The sequence below is a fragment of the Merops nubicus genome, unplaced genomic scaffold (genome assembly GCF_000691845.1).
Source record: "Merops nubicus isolate BGI_N331 unplaced genomic scaffold, ASM69184v1 scaffold30319, whole genome shotgun sequence".
Classification (NCBI taxonomy): domain Eukaryota; kingdom Metazoa; phylum Chordata; class Aves; order Coraciiformes; family Meropidae; genus Merops; species Merops nubicus.
The window spans coordinates 7,950-21,690 of record NW_008629508.1 but is presented as its reverse complement, the minus strand read 5'-3'; the positions used below and the strand labels follow the sequence as shown (position 1 = coordinate 21,690).

The window sequence follows — 13,741 nt, the reverse complement described above, 5'->3', positions numbered from 1 at the left end:
AGGAGGGACAAAGCAGGGGGAGAAATTACATGAGGATTTGAGATCTTGTTAATTAGTGTAATTCAAACGACTCCAGGATGTACCAATTCTTATCCTTCATCCCCTGATGCCAGTGGAAAGGAGAATTTTCTGTTCTGGCAAGATGCTTGAAGGCTGTGGTGAGCCAGTTCACTCAATTGACTTGGGTTATTTACTGGATGAGGAGGAGGTTTGGAAGATGGAGCCAAGAAAATAGTTACTTTAAGGATGTGAAGTGCCTGATCCTGTAAATCCTGGCTCCTGATGCAGTCTTGAGGTCTTGGAACACCCATGGCAGTGCTCATGCCCATCAGGGCACTCTCCTTTGGGCTGCAAGACGAGACCAGGATCTATTATCATCATCTGCCAAGATATAAAAAATTAATATATTAAAAAATATTATTTAATATTGAAAAGATTCTTTAGGTATGTAAGCTATATATAAACGTTCTTTAATGATGTACTGGTTGATGTTGGTTGCCACACGTTGGCTAAAGCCAGTGGTCAATCAGTGGGACAGGCACAAATTCAGTGTGAGCTCTGCGGAGCTCCCGGCTCAAACAAGGTGTAGTGGGCTTGCTCTGAGTTTGGGAAATTGGGGAAGACCAGAGGACTGGTGGCTGTCCACAGCAGTGCAGGGCTTAACCCTTAGTCTCCCTCCAGGCTTTGCCAAGCTTCAGTTTTCAGTCTGCTGAAGGGAACACAGGTTCAGCTCCTGCATGGGAGTGGCAGTTCTGGGAACGTGTGAGTGAGGAAGCTGCGTGTGCTTTGTTTCTTCTGAAGTGCAGTCAGAGCTTGTGGCTTTTTAGGCACGCTCATGGCAATAAGAACTTTGTGTTTTAGAGGCTGCCATAAGCCCTGCGGAGCCTCCTGGAGTAGCGAGGGCTCCGTGTGGACCCTCCTGTGAGGAGGGATGTGTTGACCTCCCTTATATCTGTCTCTCCACACCTTTTCCTGGCACTGTCCCACAGCCCTCTCAGTATACCCTCATCTGTATTTGTGCCCCATTTTGTGCCAGCCCTGTACAGCCCATGCTCTGGAGGGGGTGAGTTTCATTCAGGTGACATAGAAGCAGCAATGATCTTTTGTAGCTTCCTTATCCTAGTGTGAATTCATTGCATGGTGGATCTGCCTTTTGGGGCACTGCTCCAAGTTTCCATCAGTTCCAGCACAAGTTAACATGTTAACCCTTTGCTTTTCCTAAGGAGGATGTTTCCTAGTTACAAGGTTAAAGTGACTGGCATGAACCCCAAGACCAAGTACATCCTGCTGATAGACATCGTCCCAGCTGACGACCACCGATACAAGTTCTGTGACAATAAATGGTAAGAAAAAATTTCTATTTGCCTTCTTTTCCATAAGAAAATTGCAATTGGATTGGGCATTTGCTGTGCAAACTCAGAAACCAACATAAACACTTTCCCACAGGAGGGATGCCAACATCCCAGAGCTCTCTTTCGTGGAGCAGCAACAGGCACAAAAGCCAACGGCTGGAAGTTAAAATCAGACTAAGATAAAATAATATCTTTTTAACAGGCTGGGCAGTTACTGCTGGAACAAACTGCTGTTGGAGGTGCTGGATTGTTTGCTTCCAAAGCACTCGGGGTGGGATGTCTTTTCAGAAGAGATGCTTTGGGCCAGCACAGGTTGTTTGCCCATCTGCAGGTGTAAGAGGCTAAAGCCACACCCTGCAAGATACCAGAGGCTGGACTAAGGGATCTAATAGTCTATTTTTGCCTTAAAAATTAGGATTCTACCTGTGCAGGGAAAAGTTTTAAATTCCTTTCTTCTTTAGTAGTATTTTGGTTTTAAGCAATCAGCTGTAGTGCCAGACAGGGGGTGGTTCACTCAAAGCCCTGGTTCAGCCACACTGATCTGGCAGGGGAAGGGAGCAGTGATTCTCCCTCTCACAGCCCAACGCCAGACCAAATTTAGTTGTTTTTTTTTTTTCTTCTTTTAATTTATTCTTCCTCTGGGTTTTCTCTCTCTTCTATTATTCCTCCCTTTCCTGTGCCTTTGATAGTAAAGTTACTTGCCCGAGAGGCAGCAATGATTTTTGTTTTCTGACGCAGGAAGCATGTTCTTTTCCCTTTTGATTTTTATCCCAAACCCACCCAGCAGCCTCCCTCACTGCCACTATTCCCTCTGCTTTCCCCAAACCCTTCCACCAACTGCTGCCTGGTGAACAGACAAGCCATGGAAAATTTCATAGCCATTAATGGGAATGAGCCTGGTGACATCCTATAAACCAGCAATAATTTACTTGCACATTATGGCTGCTCTGGTTTTAAAAATCCCTTTTCCATTTGCTTTTGTCCTGGAGTGCCGTGGGGTAAGAGGAGTGGACCGAGAGCCTCGGCGGCACGGCGACCACTTTGTGTTTTACCCATTGCACCCCAGATGATGGATAGTTCTTAACTCTGTTTAATTTCATTTTTGCCAGCCCTAGAGCTGTTTTCCCTTTTCATTTTATTGCTGCTGGAAAGTCTCTGTTGTTTTTGGTAATATTGCTTTTATTGGTGTTTTATAAGAGGAGGACAATGCACAGTAATGGTGAAGCTGCCAGTAAGTGATGTCTCATGGCTGGGTCTTGTGTCTGTGAGAGTTTTTGGTGGTGTTGGGGCAAGAGGGGCTGGCAGAAGGGTGCGAGGGGCAGCAGCATGTGCCTGTGTGCAGCTCTGGAGCAGGGACAGTCCCTTCCCAGCAGAGCTGCTGGCTGGCTGGGGGCTGTGGGAGCCCTGCATGGATGTGGAGGGTGCCCCCACGCCGGTACCCGCTCCTGATTGCAGCTACCTTCTCCTGGGGAAACGTGGGAGAGCATCTGCCCTTGCAGACTGGCCTTTGAAGGCTTCATGCTCTCTCTGCTTGCAGGATGGTGGCGGGGAAGGCGGAGCCGGCCATGCCTGGGAGGCTCTACGTGCACCCCGACTCGCCGGCCACCGGAGCCCACTGGATGCGGCAGCTGGTGTCCTTCCAGAAGCTAAAACTCACCAACAACCACCTGGATCCCTTCGGACATGTAAGAGAGACCTTCTGCAAGGGGGCTGGTCAGAGATCTGTCTGGACTGGGGAGCTGGTTGGGGTGGCACAGCTGATGTAAGAACGAGGAGCAGCGTTTGTTCTGTGCTGCCAGTGCAGCTGCCTGGGCAGTGTGCAGGGCTGAGGGAGGGGGCTGCCCTTGCTGCCTGCATCCTTCCTCTGCTCTTGGAAATGCAGCCTCTGACTTGCTCAGTTGTGTCTTGCCGGATGCCACCGACCTTTTGTTTTCTGCCCAGGAACTTTCCAGGCAGCACTGTGGGATTTTCAGCCCGGCTGTTGCTGCGTGTGGTACATAGAGCTCGCAGAAACAGGTTGCATAAACTCACTATTTTCCAAGTTGGCTTTGGCAGCCTTATAAAAGATGAAGTATTTTATTTGGAAAATCTTAATACATGTGTATTGCGAATGCAGAATTGGGAAGTATGCAGTTATCTGCCACAGTGCATTTAATAACTCTGAACAAGGGCCCTTCCAGCCTGCCAGGCAAACAAGTGCTTAGATAATGTGTATAAAAATATGGACCTGTCTGTTTGCACTGTCCAAGCTGAAAGTCTCATAGAAATAAACAAACCTTGCTGGCTGGAGGAAGGGGAGATAGAGTGTAAAATCCTTTTAGATTTAGTGCCATCAGCTCCTCCTAGTGCCACAGGTAAGAGAATCTACTTTCTGTCATCAAATGTATTTTTTTAACCTGACAGTCTTCCAAGTAGCAGCAGTTTAGGGGGTAAGGAGAGGCTGTGAGAAGGTCCTGAAGAAGGGTGCAGAGGGAGAAGGGGTGTATCTGCTCAAACTCATGCATCAGGCTTCTAAGGAGCAGGTTTTCACATGGACCCAATTGTCCTGACGCCACCTAAAAGCTGTCCAGCCAGTGAGATTCTGGCACAGCTAAATCAGACAGAGCTTTATGGGGTTGACTCCAGAGGCAGGGTGACCCTAGCAGCTTAGAACACTGTTGAAACTCCCAAAGTTTTGCTGCGTTCATCATTTTCTGCAAATTTTGACCCATGCAAAGCCAGCGCGCCGATGCCGCGTGTCGCCGGCGTGGTGATAACCCAGCCCCGTGCCAGCCCTCCTTCCCCAACCTACTGACCCCAGCAAGACATGTGTGGACTTCAAAGGCTGAGCAGGACCACTGAATGCTGATGTTATTAATCACAGGCCATCTTGCCCCTTCACTCTTCTTTAAGGAGGGGGAAGCACCACGGAAACGGAATGAAAACAATTGGGTTGAGGGTTGCACAGCAAAAACCACTTAAAGCCCCCAAATGCCGACGTCTCGGTGTCAGCAGCTGCTGGCTCTGCACGTGGCATGTTTTCACTCCTGTGTTTTTCTCTTGGTTAACTGCCTTGCTTAATATATGACTGTTTACGTTTTAAAATGTAAACCGTAAACCATACAGGATGTTCAGTGTGGCTGTAAAACAAACAGGATGTGCAGAGTTGGTTTCTGCAATTTAAACGTTTGCTTTTCCTGACTTTGTCATTTTCTAACTGCCATTTTAACACAGCATTTCAACAGGGAAGATTCCTGCCTCCCCCCCCCCTTAATAAACAGCCTGCTCGTCCTCCCATAAAGCTTCCCCAATGACACAGAGGGAACCCTGGTGCGTGTTTTGGGGTGATAGCAGCAGCATAATGCAGTGGCCACACTCCCAATGAGTGCCTTGTACCCAGCCCAGCACTCTCTGGCTCACGCTGCTGGGAAAATGTCTGGAAGAACCTGTTTTAAGTGCCCAGGTCACCGTGTGGGTCAGGCACTGACAACCTGCCTGGCTAAATGGAATTTATCCCCTTCTCAGCCAGCCCCTTGTTAGGCTTCTAAATTAATTGAGTTAGAGAGAGGGCATCCTGCTCTTTGCTGGGTGCAGGAGGAGCTGGACTCTGCAGCAGGCGAGCGTGAGCCCTTCTGTCAGTTCAGACTGAGAACAGTTCTGCTGTTGCATGGGTGGCCCGTGTCTGCCTGGCACAGCACAGTCCTCCCAGCCCTGCCTCCGGAGCCATCACATCACATCAGGAATAATAACAGCTTCTCATTTCTAGGAATTTGTTCCCAGCGATTGCGAATGCTCCCTTAGAGCTCGGTAGGAAAAACAAGCTGGAGAGCCCACAGTGTGCTCCTCGTGCCCCCACACCCCCCCCTGCCGTTTCCTCTTCTCTTTGACTCCTCCAACCCTCAAAACCACGTGGAGTGACGAGTTCTGCAGGCTGCTGCTGGTGCTTTTTTTGGTGTATGGGCAGCTGCCCAGCCAGATCCATGCCAGCTCACCCTCCCTGGCACCCTTGGACCTTGTGGGTGCCCGTGGGTGTCACAGCACCAGGCTCCCACCATCCCGGGCTCCAGCTCCTCCCAGCATCCCAAAAACCCACCGAGGTGCCTGCAGCTCTCTGCTGCTCAGAGCAATCCCCCCAGCCCCTGCCCTGCTCTGATGCATGGGGCTTGGACAGAAACCTCTTGGTGCTTGCAGCAGGAGGGGCGAGGAGGTGGGCGGGAGGCTCGTGGTGAAATATATTTGCACTAAATATTCCTTTTCTGGATGAACTGCTTTTTTTGTAGACATTTATTTGGGAAAGGAGCTCTTCCAGCTCTGAGTCTGATCACTTGCTGGTCAACATCACTCGTGGGGAGCTGATCCTGGGGTCAGGCTGGAGCATGGGTGGTGTTGCAGGGGCGTTGCAAGCAGGATGTGGTGGATTTGATGGGCAGCTGGAGCACGACAGGCTGCTGGGCTCCATCCCGTGGCATGGGGGGCACCCAGCGTGGCCCACATCCTGCAGCTCCCTGAGCCTGGCTCCTCAGCACCCGGGATCTCCCCTGAAAAGTAAATGAGCAGAGGTTATATCACATTATTTCAATGAATTAACTGATAGATGAATCCACGCCCTGACTCTGTGAGCTGGAGTATTTAGCATCAGGGACAAGTGGCCCCGTGGAGTTTATAAAGAGAAGTGTAGGTACATTTGAGGCTTAAAATAATGAAGTTAAACAGCTTAATTAATAAGCTGTGGAGCTGAAGCCCTTGCTGCAATCCACTGAATTAGACTAAGGATTATTTAAGGTGCTGGCAGGCAGGGATGTCTTACAGGCAGTGCTGGAGAGCCTCGATTTCTGACACCCAGCCCATAAACCCAGCCACCAACCCTCCCTCTTCAGCCTCAGCAACCTCACTCCTGCTTCCTCCACCAGCCAGTTAGCTACTGTGCTAAGTTATTAGTTACGCTCAGAGGCATGGGAGGCATTTTTCAATACAGACACATAAACCCCGATTTTAAATAAGACAACATTAAATGCAGAGCTCTGTGATCTGCCTGCAAACCCCTCTGGTGGAGCAGGTTTTGCAGCAGGTAAGCCTGTGCCCAGCTCACACACCACGGCCTGAAAATGCAGGCTGTATGTTTTCCTCTTGGGGGATTTTTTGACTGTGAAAGGCTTCTTTCACACCAGGCTTAACAACTGAGGAACGCTCATGTTGGGCATGGATTAAGAAATCAGCAGCCACTGTAATGTTTAGCTATGACCAGGTCTATCTGATCCTAAGGAAAGCATTGTAAGCCACCTATGCTTAGAATAAAATCTGAATTTATGTATTTTCAAATCTTTACATGCAGATAATCAGGCTGATAGAGTCCCTGATTTACGTGGGGCTGGTGAGTGGCAGGGTTAGTGATTCTGGCAGATTCAGTGCTCTGCTCTCTAATGCCACGTGAATCACAGGGAGCTGCACATTGTCTGCAGGGACACAGAGACTCTCTGAAGTGCCAGCAAGGGCACATCCCTTACCCATTCCCTGTGTATTGCTCCTGGGAAGCACCTAGCTGTGCTTTCCAGGCAAAAAATGGAGCTCCTTCAGCATGACCCACGTTATATCGTTGCAAATGCTCACAGATCAGTTGGCTCAAAGCAGCCGTGGGTGAGGCACAGAGTTAACCTCTCCACTGGAAAGAATAACTTAACACTTGTATTTCTTTCAGAAGGTTAGTTCAGGGCATATGGGGAAATGTTGAGCGAGTCCTGATGAGTATCTCTGCAGTGATAAATGCTCAGGAATGGAATTCTGCTTTCTGCAGAGCTTTAATGTAAACAGCAGGGTGGAGGGTGCCCGTGAGACCGTCCTTATGGCAGCTCCTGCTCCTGGCCCCAGCAGGTGGTGGATGCGCAGGGTGGGTGTGAAGCTGCCAAAGAGGCAGGGGGTGAAGGGGGGTCTGCTGAGGAGCTTTGGCCTGGACCCAGGGTGAGGTTGTTCTCCTGTGCAACTCGTTTCAGTTAATCAGGGTTTTTGTTGGTTTGCTGTTTGGGTTTTTCCTCACCTGACTCAAGGTATCATTCAAGCTGCTCAGGTGGGCAACTCTTCAAAGCAAAAATCATCTCTTTTCATTCCCACCTGCAGTGCTGGGCACGGTGCTGGTACAGGCAGCTGTGGTAACCCTGCAGCACACCCAGAACCCCAGCCCTGGGTCCCTGCGAGTGCTGCCTTGGGCAGAGCCAGTGCGGGTGCCAGGAAGGGTCCCTGCTCCCACGGGATCGTGTGGGGCATGGGGGGTGTCTGCCCAGCAGCCCTGGGCAGTGTGCTGTGCCCGAGAGCAAGGGGGGTGTGCAGGCAGCAGGCAGCAGGCAGCCCTCCTGCTGATGGCACCTCCTAACCCACAGCACCCACCTAGTGCCCGTGAGGGTGGCCTTGGCAAGGGCTGTGTGTGTCCTTAACACGAGGGCTGCTGCAAGGGAGCAGGGGCTGTTAATTAGGGCAGACTTTAGATTGGTTTTACACTCCGTACGTGCTGGAGAGGGAGGAGATGAGGACGCCTTAGAGGTGTCAGTGAGAGGACCATGAAGAGTGCCAGGTTTAGGTACAGTGTCGAGCTGTCTCCAGAGCCACACTGTTGGTGGCAGCCCAGCTTTGCTTGGATCTTTCTCCTCAGGACCTTTCAAATGGGGTTTTTCAGTATCCAGAGGAGTTAACGATGAGCTGAGTGGCAGCTCAGAAGGGAGCTCATGAGAAAGGCTGAGGCCACTGCCAGAGGACTCAGCCTTTCTCATGGGCTTCTGCAGCCAGGCCAGCTTGGAAAGGGCGAGAGCATGCCATCAGTATTTCTGGCAGGCTTCAGCTGGGATCAGATCAATTGGAAATGATTTTCTTATTTTTACAGAATTTATAGTGATATTCTGGGGATGAAAACAGGGGGGGTGAAGAAGACAAGTAATATGTGAAAATTAAAAGTGGAGGTTGTGAGAAATAAAAGTAGATATTTAATTTAATCCCCCCAACACAGTACTGCTAAGCTTGTTCATGTCACATACCCTGTACCTACCTCACTCCTTGGCTGCAAATGGTGCCTTTTAATTGCCTTAATGAACTTTACCTGATTTTAAACTGTGGGGTTCTTGTAGTTTCTGAGATGTAACCTACTGAGGCTTAAAACTACAGGACACATGGTTTCTTTCATCTACATATGATTTCTTACACTTATATCTATACAGGGACTATGTGTATTACACATATTTTCTTATATTTATATTTTATAGTAGGAAATATTTAAGAATTATATATATATATGCACATATCTCTCTCTGATTACTAAACTAGCCTTTTCCTCCTGTGTTAAGTCTTTTTTTGTTGCTACATTACTGGTCTATATGAGCCAAATATAGTGAATTTTAGTAAATTTTAACTAGAATCAGATCCTGAAATAATCTTCCAGTCTCGGGTGGGGAGCTGGCCTGGAGAAGGGCAGGTGAAGAGGTCATGGTTTGCCCAAGCCCTTTTGGAGGCTGGGTGGGGTGGGGTGGGGATGCTCTGGCTCTTGGATGTCCCAGGGTCACACGCCTGGGTCTGGCCTGTCCATTCACCAGCTGATGCTCCTGTGGAGGTGGGCTGCTCCTCCACACCAAAGCTCTCACACAAGGCCAGCAAACACTATGTTGAGTTTCAGCTGACATTAGATAAAAAAGGACTAAGAACTAAAAAAAAAATAAATCCCAGCTTTGGCCTTCTCATAAGGAACAATTTTTCTGAGCTCCAGTTGAATCTTTTCCCAGGATTTTCCAGCCTTTTTATTTTTTTCCCCATGGTGTGGATTGCCAGGACAAACGTGTGGGTTTGGGAGGCTCCTCCTCCAGCTTTCAGGGCTGGAGCTGGCTGGAAGAGCCTCTGCCCCTCATAGGGGGGGGCTACAGGACAACCCTGCCCTGGGCAGCTCTGCCAGGCAGCCCAGCTTCGAGCAGAGTGAGGTGAATGTTCCCTGGAGACGACTGGAAATAAATAGGATGAGCTCTAGGTGCTGTTAGAGCTGGTGGTTTAGCTGCTGCAGAGGTTGTCTGAGTAGTGCGTGGTATTTGGTTGAACTTGATGATCTTAAGGCTCTTTTCCAACTGATTTTCATGGCTTGCTCTGGGGTGATGCATCCCTGCAAGCTCCTGGGGTGGCTCCCATCAGCTTTTCCCTGGAGATGCCCCATTCATCCCAGGCAGCCCAACTGGGGCAACTCCTGCTCTGATGCTGTGTGGCATCTCTGAAACAATTACTCAGGCACAAAAAGTTAGGTTTGGGAATGACACACCATCAAATGCTCTAAATATGAATGATGATGGACTGCAGCAGTGACTGCAATGCTGGAAGAGCCTCGTTGATTGACTCATCAGGTTTTTGTCCTGGTCCTTCATGCCCCAGCTCAGTGTCCTGGTGTGGGACAAGGGCCAGCCTCAGCTCAAAGGCTTTTTCACTCCAAAAGAATAGAAAGAAGGAAGAAAGAAGCAGAAAATATATTAAAATTAGAGATTTTCTATTAGTTTTGTGATCCCTTGGGAGCAACCATAAAATTATGTGGCTTTTTCCTAGCCATTTACTATTCAATATAAAAAGGGTGGTTGCCATAGCAACCACTGCATCACACGATATCTGATACCCCGGTGAAACAGGGAGAGCTCTTAAATCAACTCCCCAAAATTTCATATGAAAGTAGTGAATACATTTTACTGGTGATTTCAAGGCAAGGTTGTGTTGTGACAAGCCAAGAGGTGCTATTACCCTGCTCAGCTTCTGGCCCCAGGGCCTGATCCTGCAAACTGGCAACTGTCTTCAAGGCCTGAAGCCGACGTTGCTCAGCAGAGTGGGAGATTAGATGCTATAGGAGTGTGTTTCTCTACATAAAATTAAATGGAAGGAGTGAATGGCACCTTTTTTTTTTCTTTTGACATTTGTTGGTGACTGGGGAATGCCAAAAAAATAAAGCAGTTGAGCTATATTACAGCTTAAGTTCCAGCTGCCAGCTCTCTGATCAGCACAGAGGAGGGAGCTGGAGTGGGGTGGGTGTTTAAAAAAAAAATGTTTGTGTGAGCTCACATTTGACTTTGTAGCTCTTCTCTCTCACAATCTGGTCCACACGTGCCACGTCGAGGGGGTAGAAGTGACATCACCCTCGAGAGCTGCTTTGGCTGCTCTCTGGGCAGGCATTACATGGCAACGTGGAGGGGGGGCATGGGCAGGGGCAGGGGGCCCTGAGAGCTTCGGGCTGTGCCTTGCTGTGACCACCTTGGAAGGCACAAGGTGTAAAAATGGGTCTCAAACAACAGAGGAGCCGTTTGGGGCTCACCTGGGGCAGCCCGAGGTGGGTCCCTGCAGCAGTGCAGGGGGGTCCCTACAGCCTTCCCGGGCCATCCACACCTTAAACAAGGTTGCCATTACCCAGATGGGTAATTTTTAACAGCTATTTTGTTTCTGGAGAATGTGTATTTTCCAGGGAAAGCCAGTGCTTGAGGGGGGGTGGTGGGAAATGGGGTGCCCATGGGTGCCTGTGCTGGGATGTCTAACCAATATCTGCTTCCTAGCTGTGAGGATTCTGACTGGGAGATCTGTTTGATTTACCTTTGGGATTCTTTTTTTCCTATATATATAAAAAAAATCTATTTATTTGACTCCTAAATAAGTCACCTAAGCTGAGCTGGTTCATTCACAGGCAACTAGACAAGATCTCCAAGTTGAAGAAAGAGGTTTTTCCCGTTGCCAACCCAACGTTCCTCAGTGCTGCTGGGGAAACAGTTTTCCAGTTTCTCTTACTAATTTTGTATCTTTTTCCTTTATCACATTAAAATTCCCCTCTAACCAATACTCCAATAACAATTTTCCATACTAAAACAGGGCAAACACTGCTTCTTTTTTAGTAGCAAACCTATTTCAAGCCTACATTTTGTACCAAAACCAATTTAAAAATGTAGGTGAGTGTCTAACATCTCCCATGCCCATGCAGTGAAAAAGAGAAGAGCAGGGAAATCTGAAGATATGCTTAATATCTTAAAAATTCATCTTAAAAGTTGATATCATCCACTTTGAGGCTGAAAGGTCCTGCCTCACTCTCTGCCCTGCTGCCTGCCTGGCAGTTGAAATGCTTCTCATTTTTGACACAATTCTTTAAGTTAATCTTCCTGCAGATGTTTGTCATCGGAGTGGAATTTACATTTGTTTTTGTGTATTTTTAGCCAGTGATCAGTTTTCCACAGCAGCCTTGAAAACTATTTAGCCTGAATTGTTGGCATTTTGCTTTGTGTTTTGCAGCTAAGGGGTGGGAGGCTTAATTTTTGAATAATTGTTGAGGGTTTTGAATGCATGAAGCTTACACCCAGGGCAAGTAAGGAGGATGTGTGTGCAGAGACAGCCTCTGCACACGAGTTCTTGTTTTTAAGCCTGTGAAATGGTTGTGAGTGGTTGCTGGTTGCTGGGACATCACCCGTGCAGCTGCTGGGGAGCACAGGGAGGCATCTGAAACAGCACCAGGACTTCCCATTTTCATCCCCAATCCAGCCCCTCTGCCAAAGAGCTGAAGGGATTTTTCTTCATCATATGAGAACAGTGTATTTTTATGAGGCTGTGCTTTGCTGGAAGCTGTTCCCCATCTGCGGCCGTGGACACTGATTCAACAGTTAACCCCAGGGCTCTGTGGTGCTCACATCTATCAATCACATTTCCTGCTCAGTGATGGCTCTTTGGCTTTGATCTGGCCCAGCTCAAGGGGGTCCCTCTCCTGGTTGCACACTCAAAGAAATTCAGCACTTTGCAGTGGGTACTTACCCTGAGACACGTGGGCAAGTGGCCACTTTGGTGCAAGGGACAGAAATGCCCAACCTTGTAAATGCAGTGACTTAATTAAACCATGCAGAGTTCCCCATCCCAAACACCCTGCACCTATCAAGCAGTTAATGATGAACCTCCAGGCAGGTTTGCAGCCACCACTGCAACCTTCAGCATGTCAGAAATCCTCCCCTGCATGTGTCTATCAAGTTCTAAAAAGCTCATTTTAGATAGTTTAGGTTTAAAAAAGTTGTATATATATATAAAAAAAACAAACGTATTTTTAAGGGGGTTGTGTGTCTTTATTTTAAGTGGGTACTACTTTGGAGGAGGGGAATACAGACTATTGATCCAGAATGTATTAAAACTTGGGCTCCTAATTGTCCCTTTGGAAATCTCAGCTCGAGATTGTTTTCTTTGTCCTGCTCCACTGACTTGCACTGACTCTGGGGACAAGGCACTTGTCCTGCTAGACCTGGGTAGGCAGGACAGGCAGAGAGGAGAGCTCCGCACACCCCAGCTTCTGCTCGAGACAGACATTATTTATCAGCTTGCCTCAGTTCTCAATTATTGAAAATTAAAATGCCCCTTCTTAGGAAGGTCTCAGCCCTCTGGCGTTGCTCAGCTTGGCTTTGGTTTATGAGTGGCTGATACATGAAAGCAGAAAAGGGGCTTCAAACCCAAACCTGAGCCGACGCTCTCAGATCTACACCCTGCACATCAACAGCCACAAAGTGGTTAAGAGGCTTGATGCAAAGCTGATAAAATGCCAAAAATTCCTCATTCTCTCTCTTGGGGAACAAGGGAGGGTTGTCTGGAAAACGTCAACAATAAAAATTGCATTTAAGTGGTATATAATGCAGCCAGCTACTGTGGGCAGAGTTACGTGCAGCCAGATGAAGGGGGTTTAAGAGCACAAGCTCCCTCTGCTACCTCCTGTCCCATCTGGAGTGCACAGTGTCACCACTGTGAGCTCTCCTCAGCACAGACAAGAATGAAACAGGGCTCCTGAACACACAAGCTGATCATGGAGTGAATGTCTTCTGTTTCTGGATAATGCTCATTTAAACTTGTCTAAATCCATAATTAGTGTAAACTGATGTTGCTTTGTTCCATTGCATACCTCTGTCTGTCTTACCATCCATCCATCCATCCATCCATCCATCTGCCCTTCCTCCCATCCATCCACTCACCCATTTATCTACCACCAGCTGAAGGCACCACCCCTTGCAGTCTTCCCTACTTGACCCATTGCCTCAGCTGGGGCTGGAGGAGTCCCTGTTAGCTGCTCCCAGTAAGAGGAGGAGTGTCAGCCAGGCTGGAGATTCCCTTGCCTCTAGGACCTGGGCTCAGGGAGGACAGACTCCATTAGCCAATTTGGGAAGAAGAGTTGTGTGAAGAAAACAAGAAATCAGCATTTCTTCTTTGTCTAGTAAAAGGAATAAAGGTTTTTCTTAAAACCTTTAAGAAAAGGTTTTCTTAAATTTCTTTAAGAAAAATTTCTTTGAGAGCCCAGCTCTTAAAAGAAATTCTATTTCTTAAAACCTTTTTCTCCTTCTGGACAGGTCCCACCTTTGCAGGGCCAGGCTGGGACTGGCAGCCCCCCCCGCGGCCCACCGGTCCCTCAC

General features: G+C 48.3%; 1 protein-coding gene across 1 annotated transcript in view; it reads left to right on the top strand.

Moving 5' to 3' along the window:
- Positions 1–1,223: 1,223 nt before the first annotated feature.
- The window catches only part of TBX4 (T-box 4), a gene marked incomplete at its 5' end in the record, with an annotated part of 18,768 nt that continues 6,250 nt past the window's right edge, over positions 1,224–13,741 (top strand). The window contains 2 exon segments of the mRNA XM_008947010.1: positions 1,224–1,343; positions 2,890–3,037. Coding sequence (XP_008945258.1) covers positions 1,224–1,343; positions 2,890–3,037 — 268 coding nt within the window.